The sequence below is a fragment of the Leuciscus leuciscus genome (assembly GCF_965113295.1).
Source record: "Leuciscus leuciscus genome assembly, chromosome: 20".
Classification (NCBI taxonomy): domain Eukaryota; kingdom Metazoa; phylum Chordata; class Actinopteri; order Cypriniformes; family Leuciscidae; genus Leuciscus; species Leuciscus leuciscus.
Window position 1 is genome coordinate 19,110,538 of NC_138744.1, and position 18,582 is coordinate 19,129,119.

The 18,582-nt window shown below is 38.7% G+C and overlaps 1 protein-coding gene across 4 annotated transcripts in view; it reads right to left on the bottom strand.

Moving 5' to 3' along the window:
• The window catches only part of grin2db (glutamate receptor, ionotropic, N-methyl D-aspartate 2D, b), an 87,383-nt gene that overhangs the window by 9,171 nt on the left and 59,630 nt on the right, over nucleotides 1–18,582 (bottom strand). For all 4 annotated transcript variants that reach the window (XM_082149098.1, XM_082149101.1, XM_082149100.1 and 1 more), the window contains 7 exons: nucleotides 15,066–15,271; nucleotides 12,063–12,231; nucleotides 7,701–7,854; nucleotides 7,098–7,223; nucleotides 6,417–6,646; nucleotides 4,954–5,114; nucleotides 3,491–3,678 (listed from right to left, as the gene is read on the bottom strand). In XM_082149098.1, coding sequence (XP_082005224.1) covers nucleotides 3,491–3,678; nucleotides 4,954–5,114; nucleotides 6,417–6,646; nucleotides 7,098–7,223; nucleotides 7,701–7,854; nucleotides 12,063–12,231; nucleotides 15,066–15,271 — 1,234 coding nt within the window. The remainder of the gene's footprint in view (nucleotides 1–3,490; nucleotides 3,679–4,953; nucleotides 5,115–6,416; nucleotides 6,647–7,097; nucleotides 7,224–7,700; nucleotides 7,855–12,062; nucleotides 12,232–15,065; nucleotides 15,272–18,582) is intronic.

Consider the following 18,582-nt stretch of genomic DNA (forward strand, 5'->3'; position numbering starts at 1 on the left):
GGAAGTTTTTGTTAATTTTGAAAGAGTGAAAGGAAGAGGAAGAGAGCAAGAGGCCTGTAGGCTAGCAAAGGCTAGGTCCTGCATAATGATCTACCCATATCCTCTTTTCCTCAGAGGGTAAATGAGAAGATAAAAAAGGAAGGAGAGCAAAGTTCTTTGTCTTTTCAATGCTGCATTGTATCATGGGAAATGAGAGGATGTGAAGAAATAAGTAAAAGGCATGTGGAAAAGAAGAAGAGAGTGACTTTGTCATTATGACAAATAGCAGAAGCACCTTTTCTATTCAGAGAGGATAAAGTTAACATAAAAAGAGGGATTAAGACAGATGGCGACAGGGGGAAACCAGTACATGTGGACGTACATATTTGGTTGTGAAAGATGGAACAGGAAAGGGGAAATAAAATAAAGAAGGAGCAACAGAGTGATAGGCAGAGGGCAGAAAAACAAGAGGACAGAGAGGGAGACCGAACGGTGAAAGGGTGAGATCATAATCATTTAATTGTGCTGGAAGATGGTCAGGCCTGCTGCAAACTCAAGAGAAAATCAGAATCTCACCTTTTATCTACAGAAAGACGAGCTTGTGAATTACTGCAATCCTTACTAGACCGAGGCATGTACTGCAGCATTAACTGCTTTGATGAGAACTGGCCAACTGCACCACGTTATCTCAGTATGGGCCATCTCAAAATAGTGCTGTGTAACATAATAAAAGTACATCATCACCCATCACACTGTAAATGACAGTTGCGTTGTTCTCACAGAGTTTGAATTATGGCATCTGTCTCTTATGCTATCAAAACAAACTATCCAGCAAGCGTAACCTGCGGGCATTAATCACAATGTAGATGAGATGCCGCAGACACATCACATAAAACATTTCACAAAAGAAAATGCAGTCAAGCAGGACGAGGAAGCGCAAGCTGAATCCCACATGGGACTTGAACAGATAACAGCACGAGCCCAGCTTGGATCCGAGCACTGCCTCACTCTGTTGACACTGTCCATTCACCTCCTTCTGACTCCTGCCAGTGGCTCTGGCAAACCACTTCACTGACCACAGCCAAACTTAGCAGGTGTGTCATACTGAGAACATACATATACACACACACAACTATAATATACACACATACTGTAGGCACCATTCACACGCTTGCACAGCTTTATAGATGCACGCTAAGTTACAAATACACACCCACACATTCAGTACAAATGTGCACATAGCACATTCTAACACATGTAGACATACTTTCACACCTTTGCTCTTGCCATAACAGCTTCTGTTTGGCAATGGAACTCAGGGTTGGCACGATTAAGTGGGCACATTTTAACAGCTAATGCTTTAGCAAGGTCTTTAAGCTCAGGCAGACAGCCAGTCTGTGCCATTTGTGTGACCTCCAACACTGTTCCCTGTGCAGCCCCCTCTGATCCCATCCTGACCCAAACCACTATCATGCTAAAGCAAACATTGCTCTTGGATCAGCCTTAAAGGTCAACACTTTTATAAACAGATCAGAACCGCAGAGGCATCTCTGACCACTGTAATAAGTCCTCTGTTGTTAGTAGGTAAAAGGACTCCTATTCTAGACGACCACAGCAAAGAAAGCTGCTGGCCCAGAGATAAAATAACAAAACGCTTTTAGCAGGTAAGAAGTGCTTTTGCGTGGTACTGACCAATAAGGTTACCTGCGGAGTTTAAAAGAAATGAAAAGGCTGCAGATGGACAAGTGGTTTCCTGGGGCTTTTAAAGGCTCAAAAGAAACATAAAAGTAAAAATTATAGTTGAAGCTGTTGTACAGCAAAAAAATTATTCAGTACCTCCATAGTAACTTCCCACATGTTTAAGCTTCAGAGCTAATTTCTTGGATTGGCACAATTTCATCAGTTAAGAATTGTACATGTTATTTTGCGTTGATACAGTATGCCATCAACAAATATGCTTATGTAGAAAAGGCAACCTTTAAAAGGCAACCTTTAGCAACAGCACTGACATTTTCTTTCATGATTGTCCAATGAAGCATTTTGAAAAAGAAGAGTGATAAGAGCAGTCATTACAGCAGAAATTCATAAAATCCATGAGATTAAAATATTTGAATATATATATACTCATTATCCCCAGAAAACCACAATGGTTTTTAACATTTTAAATGTAAAACAAGGACAGAATTCAGAAAATAACATCAGATAATACACCCACCAGAACAACCACCAACCAAATGAATAAAAAAAAGTCACTGTTCATTTCACTTGTTAAGCTTCTCAGCTGTTAAATTGTGGTGTTAGCTAATAGAACCTGGCACCAGTGTGACGATCGCACTGTGGGAACCTGGCGTACACACACATTCTTTCATTCTCTCTCTCTCTGACACACCAAAAGCCAAAGAGGATTTAAACAGCAATCAAACAAACCATCCAGTTGAAACAAAACACTGTGTGAGATAGCTAGTACATTTATGTGTTTGTGTATGTGTGTGTTGAAAGAAGGCAGGGAGGATGGTGTATAAATGACAATTAAAGAATTAGTACTTGGACAAGCACATTTGAATCAGATGCGTTCCACTCTGACATTGCAAATCCATACCAGCTAATCCTCTATGGAGTGTGATAATGGACAGTCACTCAACACACACATCTCACACAATTGCTTGGTTCCAAAACCTAGTGAGCTGACTAGCTACCTGCTGCCAACACAGGCAACTGCCTGTGTAGTTTTCCTAACCATTATGGAACTGTCTAACTGACTAGTTTGGAATTTAAAAAATATTCTTCATGCCTTAAAATAGCTTGAATGTAACTCTACACCCTTGCCTCCACTCACTCACACCAGCTCAGAGATCAACTCGTTGACGATCACACGTTGACGTGATTGGTTACAAGGTAGTTTGTGACGTCAGAAACACTAGCGTTTTTTAGACTGTCTTAGGTTCACTGCAGAAAATACTGCAATGGTGTTGACTTATGAATTTGCACATGGTTTTTCTTAAAGCATATTAAAAACACCATATAGACATATAAACAACATTAAAAACTTGATTTTCACCACATGGGGTCTTTAAATACACAGCTTGATGACCCACAATCCTGCATCAGGCAGCTCATAGGTTTTGGAACAGAGCAGACTTTCTTTCTCCATTTCTCTCTCTCACACACACACCACTTCTGTCATTCCCAAGACTGAATCTTTGATACATGATACATCTCTTTTATGCATCAATAGGTTGCTATCACCTCCTTTAAATCAGTAAACAGCCTGCTAGCACAAAGACAAATGTCACCTGGCAGACAAAAGATACATATTGCGTCATGTTAAGGAAACTGGATTACAACAAGATGGCTGGGAAGATGGCTTGAAGCTAGCAGTACAGGCTAATGAAGTCTTGTTAAACATGCATAAAAAATACTTTAATCTCCTACATCCCAACAGCATAAATGCACTAATATACAATTCCTTCAATTTTAGCACTTTGATACTGCAGAACCTTCAGACTCTCACCATCGCCCACCAGTTGCAGTAAGGCCAGGTCCAATGGTCGTTTCCAGCGGGAGTTCTTGATCAGGGCGATGCCGTAACCAGTTGTGGCGAATACTTTCCCTGAGCCGATGGTCATTACTTTGCAGCCTTCATCTTTACGAGCCATGTAGTTCAACACGGCTGCATCATAGATTAAGGCATCCAGCTTACTGCAGACACAGACAGGAAGAGTATGAGTCAGAAGAGACAGAGAGTGGAATGGAGGAGGGTGATAGACAGAAAGAGAGCAGAGAGGAAAGTTGTAGTGTGGCGGCATTATATTATCACTTTTGCTAAAAATGGATAAGGAAATGACAGGCTCAGGAAAACCATGGTGTGGATTAACAAGTCATGATAAATAGAGGAAAAGTGTGTGAGGTGTACAGGGCTAACAGAGGAAGTGTGGGAGGAGGGAAAAAAGTGCAAACACATCGTAAAGGAACTCGGGGCTGGGAGGTGTAAGGAAGCGAGAGGAAAAGTGAGAGATGTTAGATAACATGTTGAAAACAAGGTTATTATTGTTTATGTAAACAATTACAAAGACAGAAACTAAATAAACACAGCGGAAGTATTTTCGATAACAGAAATATAAATGAGTTTGCAAAGGAATGAAAGCTACACTGAAATTATCAGGGCTGGAACTTTAAGAATTTGTTTTTGTTTTTATTATAAAGCATTTCTCAGACAATCCGTTATTTCAGGACAATTAGATTAGAGATCTGACCACTCAAATTTATCACTGTCCATCTGTCATTTTATGAAAATCTTGCATTTCGAGGTTGTAGAGTTTGAGCAACCTGGGCCACACCCACAAAGAACAGAAATTACATTTAGGATATACGTTTGGTTTGTCTTGACTCAATGATTACATTTAGAGATCATGGTTCCAGTGATATACGGTTCAGGAGATACACAGTTCAAAATGTACAACCTAAAACGCATTTATCTTCATTATAGCGCCCCCACTTGGCTGTTTGGGCTGTGTCCTTGTGCGGCATAAAGTAACGGCCAATAGTTCTACCATACCACCAAATTTCAAATCTATAGGCCTTATGGTTTGGGCTCCATGATCAGTTTTAGTGAATAAAAAATTATCTTACAAAAACAGTAGGTTTTTATCACTTGATCCCAAAACTATAAATGTGCACATTTCATTGTGAATGGAAATAAAACAGAATAACAAAAATACAACTTTTTATTAAATTTTTTGTTGTTGCTTATGAAACACTCTTGAACTCCAATGTGGATCTAGTCCAAATGAAAAGCTAGGGTGATTAGTAATGGTAGTTTCAAATGCAGTTAAATATACATTAAAAACAAGAAAGAATCATCTATGCACCATTAAAACTAAAGCTGAAAACCATTATACAATACAATACAAAATTCAAAACTGTATGAGAAATAGAATAATGGAAGACAGTGAGAGTAAGAAAACCAGCACAGACCCAGACTTGAGGTGGGAGATGGCGTCCTCCACACTTCTCTGGTTGTATTTGATCATGTACTGGTGCATGTCTGGATAGTTACTGCGGATGTTTTTCTCTGTGCTTCCGTTAGGGACCGTTCCAAACTTCAGAGGGGGGTACTGCTCTGTGGGGTGCTGAAACTGAGAGAGGGAAACAGTATGAAACAGTGATTGAAATTGATGTTGCATTTGTTTTTTTTCAAAGTAATTAGTGGACTAACAATAGAGCACAATGAAAAAAATATTGCAAGAATAAACATGAATGACGTGTGACAGTGAACGCATGTTAGAAACAGACTAGAGCTACTGCAGCTGTCAAAACCAACTATAATACATCACAAACACAGAACAATATACAAAGCAGCAGTGCTGACATGCACATTGTGTTCATTCCGCTTCACAATAGTGAAGCAGATGGGGGAAACTTTTTTCATTTAAAAAGGGATTACAAAATGAACACAAGGCACTTAGAAAAAGAACCAACAAAAGCCACCGCAAGTTAAATGACTTTAAGTATCCAGTTTTTGATGTAGCTTCTTTTCTGAAAATGACACAAACACAATGGGTACATATTTAGTGTACATAAGTACATTCATTTGCCATGAAAGCAAAACATTGTTTTGTTTTTTATGTCAGTGTGTTTCCTCAAGAATCCCTGTAGATTCTTCAAGGTCAACACTAAGAGCGAGGGCAAAGGAACATTTCCACGCTAGAATGGCAAATTACTGAACATCTCACAGACCCACGAGCACTACCACCGTATTAAAACGCAAGAACAAGTTGAGGCAATATACTCTGGTTGCTAGCAGAAGATTGAGTATAAATTGTCCGTATTGTTAGCTATGATAAGGTATTTTATAGAATTAGGCAGCTTTTCATGTAATACAGGAGCTGAATGGCCAAACAGTAAAGATGAGAATGCAGGGCTTGCAAGTGTGTGTGTTTGTCTGTACACCGTTAAAAAGTTTGAGGTTGATTTTTACATGTTTTGAAAATAAATCTCCTTCCCATGATTCTTCAGAAATGATTCTACATATTTGTTGCTGGTAGCAACAGTAGTGCTGGTTAATATTTTTGTGGAAACTGTGATATTTAAAATCCTAAGTTTATTCATATTTTATTACATTTTAAAATCAACGTAATAGTCTTTCTTCCAAAATGTGTGTCATTTCAGTTATACTTTGAAAGCGTAGGCCCTTCAAAAGACAAACAGTGAGAAAATGTTTCTTCATGCTGTTTATCCACTTAACAGCCAATTTAAGCTACTGTCAATCTCAAATTCCAGTCTAACTCTAGTCTCTGTAGTCTTAAAGAATATTGATCCCAAAATCCATGTCAACACCACATCACGAATTATGAAAACTTTATATGTCCATCTATACGCACCAATAAACACAATCTCTCTCTGCTTCTACAGTATCTCTAAAACCGCTATTCCCTTACCTTTTTATCGCTGAGGCCAGACACAGTGTCAATGTATTCCTCTTGGATCATGAAGGCAGCCAGGTTGGCAGTGTAGCTAGCCAGGAAGATGACAGCAAAGAAAGCCCAGACAAGAACCATGATCTTGCTAGTAGTTCCTTTGGGGTTCTCCACTGGAACGGAGTTATTAAAGACCAGTGCCCAAAGAAGCCAGATTGACTTCCCTATTGTGAACGTAGAACCTCCGGCCTCTGACAGGGAGAAGCAAGCGAAACAGAGAAAGAAAGAATTTCAACATGGCCTTGAATTTTAAAGGCACTTCATAAGCTCAACACAAACTAAAAAGTATCATAACTGCTAAATTGAATAAAAAAAAGGCTTCCTAAGCTATGCAGACAATGAGGCGTGAGAGGGGTGCCAGTGCCAGAGGATGAAGAAGAGAACAGAGGAGGGAGAGGAATACAGAGCACATGTCTGCAGTGCTTTATTATACATGAGTATCTGAGAAACTGCCTGCACCACAGATATCAAACCCACGTCCAGGCCAATAAAGAGAGAGGTGAACTCAGCCATTAGGACTCCTGAATAAACTCAGCGACTGACAAGCAACTGTGCACATTTATCTCTGTTAAAATAACACTTGAGACTACTAATTATTATTATTGAAGGTTCCGTGCAGGACTAAGAATAAACTGGACTCACTCTTGCCACTCTGAAGGCTGCGGTTGTACCCCACTGGACTGAAGAACTCAAAGATAAAAACCGTCACTGCCACCACGGTCAGGCACATAACAAACATCATCACCCACACAGCAGGGCTGTACGGCTCTGAGAGAGGGCACAGAGAAAGAGAAGAGGACAGAGGCATCAAAACCATTAGTAGTAGTTTTTCTACTTGGTTTGTACACAACACAGAGCAGAAATCAATACCAAGGTTGTAGCAAACATTAGAACTGGAGGAGACTTTTGGAAATTATTAAATTTGAATTTGAATTAAATTAACTTATTAACTTAACTAGGCCTTTAAAACCACGTTATATTTGTGAAAAATAAAAATAAAATAAGTTTATTATAAAAAATAAAATAAAATAAAATAAAATAAAGAGCCCGTTTGGAAAAATTTTGATTTAGTTCTTCTCACTGAAGTGTGATAAACTGTTTGTTTTGAAAGGGAACTGTAAGTCTGATTGATGAGCTCTGGAAAGATACGCACCAGTACCTGAAAAGTCATACATCATAATCACATGCAGCAGAGACTGATTAAAGTCTAATATGATGAAACATTATGGCTCACATGAGACTCACCAAGAAAAGCAGAGGGAGAGACAGTTCCGTTACTGCGAGAGACCATGACGCTGATTCCCGTCTCCACAAAGGGCACAGAGAAGTCCACGACCTCTGACCTTTCCTCGTTGATAGTGAGGGAGCCGATGGCCATGTCTGCCCGCTTGTACACAACCTAGAGAACAGGAGGAAGTAGAGGATTGTATTTTTGCTCTTTTGCCATTTTTATTTGTAGTAGGAACATTTTATTTACAGGATTTATAGGGACTCTTTTTACAGGAGCACGATTCCCTGTTAAACGCTGCTGTGGCCCTGTAAAGTTTTACTGATTAATCCTTGTTTGACAAGGAAAACTACCATATACTGACCTGAGAAACTAAGCTATCTGAGTCAATGGATTTGATCATCTCCAAAATGTCAGAGACTAAGTCAAGGTGGGCACCTCTTTCCTTACCTTAGATCTTCTTGGGAACCTCAGATTTGCTCAGAGATCATGTGGCCACGGTGACTTGAAGAGGAATGAGAGATTGAAAGGTAGCTAGCTGCCACGCTAACTAATGTGTGAAAGAGTAGCTATTGCAAATCCCTATATTTAACTTGACAGTGAAGAAGTGACTTGAAGAAGTGAGAATTAGCATATTTAAATGATTGACACTGAAGACTGGAGTAATAGATAAATAATATACTTATTAGTAATAATAATATTACTTATCAAATAAATTAAGGCTTATTGAAAAAATCTTTGCAATGTATTTTAAACCTTTTTAGCACATTATATATAGCCATTTATATAATTCAATTCAAATACATAATTTTTTAACAAATATAGTCAAAAGATTAAATTATTATTATAATAATCGTTAGTTGTAGTCGGGAGGCCGAAGGTCTCAAGGTAATGTTTAAAGTCAACTTTATTTAGTTTCTATTTTCTTTGTCAAAGATAAGGTAAAGATTGACTTTTAAAAATATGTTAAGGTTAGAATTATGTAAATAAGAAACTGGACTACCGAAATAATCTGTTACCTATAGTTACATTAATGCCACACAATAGTACTACAGATAATGTTAACTGCTGCTCCAAAAGTCACCAGAATTAAACACTTTGGTTCTTTGAACCCTACCCCCAGGCCCCCCAAGAAAATAAGGGTGCACTTTTTTTTTTTACTCGATGGGGAGAAGCGCCAGCAATGCCCCTGGTAGAAAGAGGACATAAAATGTTAGGGAGAGAAGAGTGGAACGAGCTGGGGAATTGACATGAAGATGAATCAAACTTGTGATGCCCGCATGAGCACCACGGTCCAAAATTTCTTCTACACTTTACTGATCAAAGCACTCACTGTGCACTAAAACTAGACATTCAAAGAACTATCAAGAACTGGTTATGTACAACATAGGTGAGTCCTCAGCAAGGAATCAGCATTTTGCCTGAACACAGGGGCCATATGTGGTGTGTAACAGGTGGTCTATCTGCAAATTCAGAGAACCTCCATCTCTAATTAATATTCAATCCACATACTGGCTGCATTCCAGTATCCATAAATTGGTCGGGCAGATAGTGTAGTAAGAAGCCTGCACACATAGACGCTACAGGAGGCAGGTTATCCATCTCAAGACAGTATACCCCATACAGAGAGAAAGCATGTACGGGAATACCAAAAAGGAGGGAAAACATTAACATCTTTACTTTCCAGTGCAGCTCTTTTCTCACTTTGCATTCTGTTTTATATTCCTGAATGTGTGAAAAAGCTCATGATGCAGAGGAATGGGATTTATGGTGACGAGTGCAGAGTTGAGTCACTGCCTAAAGTCATGCAGGTTACAAGCTTTCCCAAATCTCCTTTGACAGTTTGAACGCTGCATTGATTCTGAAAAGATGCGCACCTGCCTGCGCCTATAAATGTGTATGTGGGAAACTGGATTGTTTAGGTTGTATAATTTCCAGTGTGCGGCGAAAGCTTTTGCATCCTTGTGGAAAGTGAGCCTGCATGTTTGTGGGTCTGCAGAGAATGTGGAAAGAACATCGATGAAGTTGTTTCCTTGTGAGCGCGCCGCAGTCCCGGTCCTGCTGCAGGCCGGCACAACGCACAGGGGAAATGTGGACCTGTCGTAGATAGAAGATCAAAGCCGCTCACGCACACACACTCTCGCAGCCTGAGAAAATAACCCTTAGCACTGCGCCTACAGGGGCCGTGCTGACAGCTGATTGGCTGAGCATCAAAATATGCAGTGAAAAGACCAAAAGCGAGCAAGAGAGGGAGAGAGAGAGAGAGAGAGAGAGAGAGAGAGAGAGAGAGAGAGAGGGAAAGGAAAAGGAAAAGGCTGAGAAAAAGAAAAAGATGTGGTCACAGAAAAAGAGACATGTTGAAAACCAAGGAGCAGGGGGAGAAAAAAAAAAGAGAACACATAAGATACCGTGAGAAATATTAAGAACAGAAGGATGGAAATGAAGGAATGAGACGGAGAAAAGAGCTGTTTCCATTCCCTAGCAACTGTCTCGAACAGGCGTCACTCCAGGGTGTGAGCGCCACAGCGGGGTCTCGCTCTCGAAACAACAACCTCCTGTCTGTCATTCGCACTCACATGCATTGGCAAGTCTTTTTGGGCTGGCTTCAGGCCTCTGTCTTGGATACATCTGTGTATGTGCGTGTGAGCCATTAGTCAAATTCCTCGGCGCTGTGTTGAAAGGGTTCAGAGTGTTTCAGCAGTCCTGGAGGCCGGCAGATACGGGTGGGAATTCAGTCATCAAACAGGCCAACAAGTTACATCACCCACTGTCCTGGGAACTCTTTACAAAGAGCAGCACTCAGCCCTACAGTCCTAGAGACCCAGCACTCTCAAGGAACCCAAGTAAAAAAATAAACAAAAGCCTTGATTTCTTCAGCAACCCTTTATAATAACTTTCATTAAGAAAATTAGAGACAAGATTAGAGATAAGAATGTCATGAAAATAGAAGTTCAAAATGTTTTATCTTCTTTACGGAGAAGTTCTTTACCCCCTTTTTAAAAGAAATTAATACTTTTATTAATGCATTAAATTGATCAAAAGTGACACTAATAACATGTTCTTTTGTAACTGTAGGCTCTTTTTTTGAACTTACTATTTAATCAAAGAATCCTGAAAAAAAGTATCATGGTTTCCTCAACAATATTAAGCAGCACAACTGTTTTTAACATTGATAATAATGAGAAATGTTTCTTGAGCCCCAAATCAGCATATTATAATGATTTCTGAAGGATCGTGTGACACCAAAGACTGGAGAAATGGCTGATGAAAATACAGCTTTGCCATCACAGGAACAAATTACATTTAATTAAATATATTCTTAAAAATATATTACAATAGAAGAAAATTATTTTAAATAGCAAAAATATTACATAATGGTAACATAAGGTATTGGTTAAATATACTTAAATATACTTACATTTTTCATTTTCTTTTCATTCATTTTCTGAGATTAATAGTTTTTAATAGTTTTAATCGTTTTTAACAGATAGAAATAAAAAGCAAATATATATATACGTTTGTGGAAAAAAATATTTCTTGTTTTGTTGTAACTTTCATCTTTTTTTTAAAGAGTTTTTCCTTGCTCACTCATGGTTTTATGGCAATATGCCCACTGGAACAATATTTATGCTTATTGAATTGGAATTGAAAATATAACTGTACTGGTAGAAAATAGATACACACTTATTTTTAATTACTTTAATTTCAAACTCAATTAAAACAAACAAGTATTGCTTATAATATATTTTCTAGATATTTTAATTTGTTTTGGTTTTGCTGCAATGACAATAAAAAAGGTCAATTATTTAAGTTTGGAAACAACATATTGTCTATATAATATCACGCTATTAAATGCTATTTTTCTCAGACCCAATACACGGCTAATATATAGTAAAATATATTAAAATATAAAGCTGCTTTTAAATTTTAGGAAGTGAGTGCCTCTCAAGGGGATCATCATATTTAAAGGTCCTTGGCATGAAAAGGTTTGCAAACCCCTTCCGTTGAAAACCCTGGATACTCTGTCACCACACACTCACATACCTCCTCACACAAAGAACATTGAAACATGTCATATGCTCACATTGCTTCCTTACTGCAAATACACTGCACCATGACCTCGTCTATCCTATAATCCCAGTGTTTGATCATCATGAGTACTAATACTAAAGGGAATAGCAGCTTTGCCTTTAATCTGTAGTCCTCTCTCCACCTAATGCCTGTATTTACATATGCAAGTAAAGTCTTAGAGATATCGCTGACAGTGCATCCAGGGCACTTGCTCATCAAAATAAGGAGAATAAGGAGAGGCGCTGATGGGAATACAACAAGCCTGGCCAGCTTAAAGTAGACGAAAGATTTTAAAAAGCCTTTCTCACCTCTCCCACCATCCCGTTCCAAACACCATCAATCTTTTTCCCATGTTTCCCATTGGTCACCAAGTAGAGGTCATAGGTGAAGCCAACAATTCTGGCCAATCGCTTAAGAATGTCAATGCAGAATCCCTTGCAGCACTGTTTCATAGGTGCCACCCCTTCCTGAAGTGCACTGTAATCAGAGAGAAAGTGCTCACTTAGCTTTATTGCACGTGACAAGAAAATCCATCACATTCCCAAAAAGGTTCAATTTGTTATCATTTGTTAATGCATTAGGTCCCCAATATTTTATTATTCCTTTTTAGGAAAAATAAAATAAAATAAAATAAAATAAAATAAAATAAAATAAAATAAAATAAAATAAAATAAAATAAAATAAAATAAAATAAAATAAAATAAAATAAAATAAAATAAAATGTTTGGGATCAGTAAAGTAAATAAAAAAAGGAAATTCATATTTTTATTCAGCAAGGATGCATTAAATTAATCAAAAGTGACAGTAAAGCTTTAACATCACAAGAATAAATTACATTTTAAAATATATTCAAATAGAAAACAGTTATTTTAAAGGGTAATAATGTTATTACTTTTTATTTTATTATTATTATTATCTAATAATGTTCATATTATTAATATTACCCCCCACCCCCACCCCCAGCGAGAGAAAACAAGAGAAACACTGTTACCAGAGTGACAGAGAGTTACAGAGGGAATGTGAAATAAGGAAAGACAGAATAATGAGAAGGGCAAGGTTTTCAGTAGTATGTTGTCTTGGTACATTTTCTGTGATATAACTTAAATTGATGTAATGAGATGAAACACAAAGGCCTACATGACTGGTGTAGGAGTAGTGAAACAGCATCCGCAGAGACACACGTACACAGCAAGAGCTCAAGCAGACTGACAAGCAACATGATGGCTAAGTATGAGTAGAGATCGCCACAAGGCAATTCAAAATGAGGGGGGAGCGTGAAAAAAAAAGAGAGAGAGGAAATGAGTGATCGATTGCAAAGCTAAGATAGGTGAGTATAGCCCCAGGAACTTCACAGTGATATCTTGGGGGAAAAAAGTGAGAGACACAGATATAAAGACAAAATTGAAAGAATGTGACAAATGACTGGAGAAAGGTGACCAATGCTTCCAAAGACTTAAAAAAAAAGAGAAAAAAAAAAGACCTTGCTCATATACAGTACCGATCAAATGCCTATCAAGCCTGCATTAATTTGATCAAAAATACATAAGAAAACAGTACTTTTGTGAATATTGTTAAATACTGTTATATACTTTAAAATATAATTGATTTATTTGATGCAAAGCTGAATTTTCATCAGCCATTACTCCAGTCTTCAGTGTCACATGATCCTTCACTTTTATTCAGCAAGGGTGTGTTAAATTGATAAAAAGTGACAGTAAAAATGTATATTGTTAGAAGATTTCTATTTTGAATAAATGCTGTAGTATCACAGGTTCCAAAAAATATTAAGCAACACAACTGTTTCACAACATAATTGTGGATACGGATAATAACCGAGTATCAAATCAGCATATTAGAATGATTTCTGAAGGATCATGTGACGCTGAAGACTGGAGTAATGGCTGATTAAAATTCAGCTTTTCATCGCAGAAATAAATAATATTTTAAAATATATCAAAAATAGAAAACCATTATTTTAAATTGTAATAATATTTCACAATATTACAGTTTTTTTCTGTATATTTTATTAAATAATAAAAATAATAATAATAATAATTCGTTACATTTATATAGCGCTTTTTCTGAGACCTCAAAGCGCTTTACATAGAAGGGGGGAATCTCCTCAACCACCACCAATGTGCAGCATCCACTTGGATGATGCGACGGCAGCCATATTGCGCCAGAACGGCCACCACACACCAGCTTACTGGTGGAGAGGAGACAGAGCAATGAAGCCAATCAGTATATGGGGATGATTAGGAGACCATGATGGACAGAGGCCAAGGGGCAAATTTGGCCAGGATGCCGGGGTTACACCCCTACTCTTTTTCGAAGGACATCCTGGGATTTTTAATGACCACAGAGAGTCAGGACCTCGGTTTAACGTCTCATCCGAAGGACGGTGCTCTTTTTTGGCAGTATAGTGTCCCCATCACTATACTGGGGCATTAGGACCCACACAGACCACAGGGTGAGCACCCCCTACTGGCCTCACTAACACCTCTTCCAGCAGCAACCTGGTTTTCCCAGGAGGTCTCCCATCCAGGTACTAACCAGGCTCAGCCCTGCTTAGCTTCAGTGGGCAACCAGTCTTGGGCTACAGGGTGATATGGCTGCTAAATGTAGGCTTGATGAGCATAAGAGACTTCTTTCAAAAATATTTTAAAAAGTACTGTATATACAGTATATGACAATAGCTTTTAATTTGTTTTGAGAAAGGTTGATGGCCGAAATGTTGATTTAATAATTGAAGAATTTGAGATGAATGAATGAATGTACGAATGAATAAATATGTTGCCAGTAATACAAATGAAATAAATAATACAAATAATGCTAGCAATACAATAGAATACAATAGCAGTAAAATACAACAATAAAAGAGATAAAATAGAATAAAATAAAATGAAAATTATTGACATTTGGTAAGATATTAAGACATTAAAACTACTAAGACTACTCTATTATATACAAACAATGAATTAGTTAATCTAAAGATTATAGCTTTGAAATCTGAGGGTTTGCAGTACTAATAGAAATGTGCATGGCTAAAACTCCTCCACTAACACCTGCATTTGATCGCTTTCAGACAGTTTAGGAAAATGCGGAATGACATTGGAATGCCTGTCTCACTGAAAGGTCATACACTAATCCTACAGGGAAGAAACTCCTTACCCTGTCCACTGAAACGTACAATTTTCTAATTTAACATTTTTGTGTATTGTTCAAGTGAGTCCCAGGAAACCAATGGTCCTTTTCCCCAATATAGAAAATCCCTGATAAATGGCAGAAGAGGAGGTCTGATGATTACTAACCTGGCATTAAGAGGCCGTCGGCATGGCACAGAGTCCCTAATGCAGGTTCCAGAGGCAGGGTCTGCAAGCTCCACGATAACGAAGGGGCGCTCCTCCAGGGTCACAACCCTCAGGTGCTGGGCATCATCGGGCGGCTGCAGGAAGGGGCCATAGCGAGACCAAGCAGGGTATCTCAGACGTAACACCCCGTTCTCCCACCATCCTACCTAAGACCACACAGACAGTGCATGGACGAGGGTCAGAGATCATTTGTGACTTGCGGTTGCAAAAATGTGGCCAATAATATAAAATAATAATCGTTGTGGCCATGATAAATCAATAATAAATGAAAGTCAAAGGTCTTTTCAGCGATTTCAGATATTTAAAATGGTCTATTCTAAACAAGTCACTGAGGCTGGATTACAGGCAGGAATGGCTTCCCTTACTCAGGTTAAGCCTGTAAAGTGGGGAAGGATAGTGAAAAATGAAAGACTATCGCCTCTATGTTCCTCTGTGAGCTTATAGCTGAGGGCTCTCTAAAAACAGTCCTGTGCCCTTTTTACTCACTGGGGAATGAGTGGATTTTTCTTTTCAGAGGAAAAAAAGACAGATTTTAGCTAAGTGACGGGCCACAGAGGAAAAGGTTACGAGCCTGAGAAAAAACAAAGAAGGGGTAAAATGTGTCAAGATGGGCTATGGCAGCATAACTGAGCTCATAATCCATATACAGAAGATCAAGACCTGCAGAACTGTACTGTATGTATCAGAGACAGTAGTACGCACACAGTCTTGATAGGAAATAAACCACAACAAAGTTGGCAATTAAAAGCATGCTTGATGCAATTAAGTATTATTTAATCATACATTTTTATTTTATCAAATAATAATATATTATTGTATATTATTATGTATTACTATGACTATTATTAATATATGTAGATTATACTTTGCATAAAAAAAGTATTTATACAAAAAGTATAATCTGCATGTATTAATAATTATTAATAATATTTAATATTTAATTCTTATTCTTAATAATAATAATAATAATAATAATATTAATAATACATTTTATAATACACTTATACACAAAATGCAGCTAAAAAAAGTTGATGTAAAACTTATTTGGAAGACTTTTATCCAAAGCAAAACATGTATAAGAAATGCTACAACACAAGTAATTAATCATAAGACAGCAATAACAGAATAGCTGCGATACAAAGCATCAGGTAAATTTAAAGAGATATTTCACAGATATTTCCATATACCACAAAAATTATATTTAAAGAATCTTCACAAAGATCTTTTTCATTCAACAGCTTATAGTGATCAAAGGTTGTCAAGCTTCAAAATGGCCAAAAAGCAATGCAAAAAGCACCATAAACATAATCCATATATTTACATTCAGACTGAAATTGAAGTCTCATAACCAAACGCCATGATGTCATGACATCAAATATCTGAGACAAAGGTCAAACCTGCAAAAAGGTCATATGTGCGTCAACTTTAAAACCCCCCTTTAGAGTGCTTTTATTTCATTTCAAAAGCTTGACAGTTTGTGATCCATGATCTGTCGCTGCATGGAAAAAATATGATGATTTGTTTGTGAAAAAATAACATACAGGTTTGGAACGACACGTGGGTGAGTAAATAATGACAGAATTTTTCCGTTTTCAGAAATATTCCTATAGGACACAACAACCTCTCGTTTGTAAGCAGCAAACACTTCACGCACAACTGTCCTGTCCCAATCCCAACACTAAAACTTTGTTCGCAGCATTGAGCCATAGGAGTCTCTACACACCGGCAGAGACTGGCAGCTATCAGCACCACAGCAGCCCTCGAGAGCTATTCAGATACAGCAAAAGATGTTCAGCTCTTATAAAACTGTTACAAAGTCTCCATGGCAGGCGAAGAATAAATATACTTCTCATACGCAGTGTATGTGCAAGCGTACGACTCTAAGAGATCAGCCAGAGGCTGGCAGCTAGAAGACTTTGCATATTAGCACAGGATCAGTGCAGAGGCAACTAATTGAAAGGAATAGAGCAGGAAATGGCAGCAGTCAGCATGCGGATTCCTGCGAGCGCTAGTCTCATTGAGCTAGTTATCCCACTTTCTAACTGCCCTGTAACCGAGATCAAACGCTTCCGGGGCGGATCATTGGAAATAACAAAAAGCCGATTAGGTGACATCAGCTCACCTGATCCCTGTCTCGTTCTCTGTTCATCAATCTGTCTGCTTGGGTCAGTTTGACTGTCCATTTGTCTGCTTTCTCTCTCTCTGTCACTCTCTCCACCCTTCTTAAACATCCACCTTTACAGTGTGTTAACCCAAAGATCTATTTTCTCTGAGCGCCACTGACAGGAGGGAAGAGAACAGGAAGGGAATGTTGTGTCTGCATCTGACAGACAGCGTCATCCCAGAATCAGCCACGGAAAGAGAATCAGCCACACATCTCAACAGGTGACACCGTCTTGTATTAAGGATGTCTGAACAGCTTCATAAAATATGCATGGCGTGTCACAAAGTAGCACAACCAGGTAAGATAGGACTGTGTGGGATCCGAGTGGCTTTTTGCTGCTGCTTGAGGGATAGAAATGCTAATCATGCAGAGTGTTTAGTGTCATGTCCTTACAATACTCTCTAATGTGTTTCAACGTGCTGTTGGGTTTCTCTTCTCCCTTTCTCTTCTCTGATCTTTCTCCTTTTCCCCCCTGAATCTTTCTTACTCTCTCCCACCTCTGAAATGCGGCGAGTTCTCAGGGCCGATCCGTGTCAGCCAGACGTCTTAACTCTTCTCGACGTCGGAATGTGGGCCAACAAAACGACCGAAATAGGAGTGTTGGAGCATGTGTGGAGAACCAGAGATCCTGCAGTGAATAACAAAGAGCCGGAGTAGCAGAGATCTGGGCCCAAGCTGAGGGGGCAGAGCCTCACGCAGGCAGAGGTAGAGCAGGGGCCTGATCAAACACTGTCTCCCCCGGGAACGGATAATACTTTCACAGGGTGAAACACAAACACGCTGCTATGACACCCCCGTCTCTGTGAAAGTCCCTGTGAGAGGAGGATGAAACGAGGCGCTTTTACCCCAGCGCGATCCTTACAAATCAACTAGAAGATTTACACAGCATAAACACACATGGACACATCCTGACAGGTACAAAGAGGGTTTGGAAAAATGTGCCTGGCATTTCATTTCTTAAACGTCTCCCCCCTGATATTTATCGATTTATGAGAACAGCATGGACAAATGGGATCAAAAGCGCTGTAGCAGTTAGTTTGTTAAAGCACTATAAATGCTGCATGTGGAAGCCGTCACATGAAGTGCCTTGTGCACGACGGCTTCTGGTAGTTGAGTCATCCGCATCCATTGTCTACTCCATGTTAGACGGAACGCATTTAAGACAACCAGAGACAAAACGGAGCGAAGACAAAGACGGCGTGCATCACATTTTAATAGAGTGCCCGCCTAAAACAAATGGAAATTGAAAACCTCCTATAGTCAGCGTGGAAGCCTTTTAAACGTACATTATGG